Here is a 205-nt window from a genome sequence, read left to right on the forward strand (position 1 = left end):
ATAGACCTAGATAGACCTAGGCTTAAAGACTCACAGGCGGTCGACGCATTACCTTCGTGGTGACAGCAGGTGCACTTCTCTCGAGTAGTGTTGAGCAATTCCTTCAACGCCTCTGTCTGCTGCGACAACGTCAGCTGATTAACCACCACAGCTGACTGGAGCTCCATCTGTGGGGTCTGCTCCTCGTACATGGCCACGCAGCAAC

The 205-nt window shown here is 53.7% G+C and overlaps 1 protein-coding gene across 1 annotated transcript in view; it reads right to left on the reverse strand.

Moving 5' to 3' along the window:
- The window catches only part of LOC119585446 (perlucin-like), a gene marked incomplete in the record, with an annotated part of 24,076 nt that overhangs the window by 23,077 nt on the left and 794 nt on the right, over positions 1-205 (reverse strand). The window contains 1 exon segment of the mRNA XM_037934099.1: positions 53-205. Coding sequence (XP_037790027.1) covers positions 53-205 — 153 coding nt within the window.

Source organism: Penaeus monodon, chromosome 19 (assembly GCF_015228065.2).
Source record: "Penaeus monodon isolate SGIC_2016 chromosome 19, NSTDA_Pmon_1, whole genome shotgun sequence".
Taxonomy (NCBI): Eukaryota; Metazoa; Arthropoda; class Malacostraca; order Decapoda; family Penaeidae; genus Penaeus; species Penaeus monodon.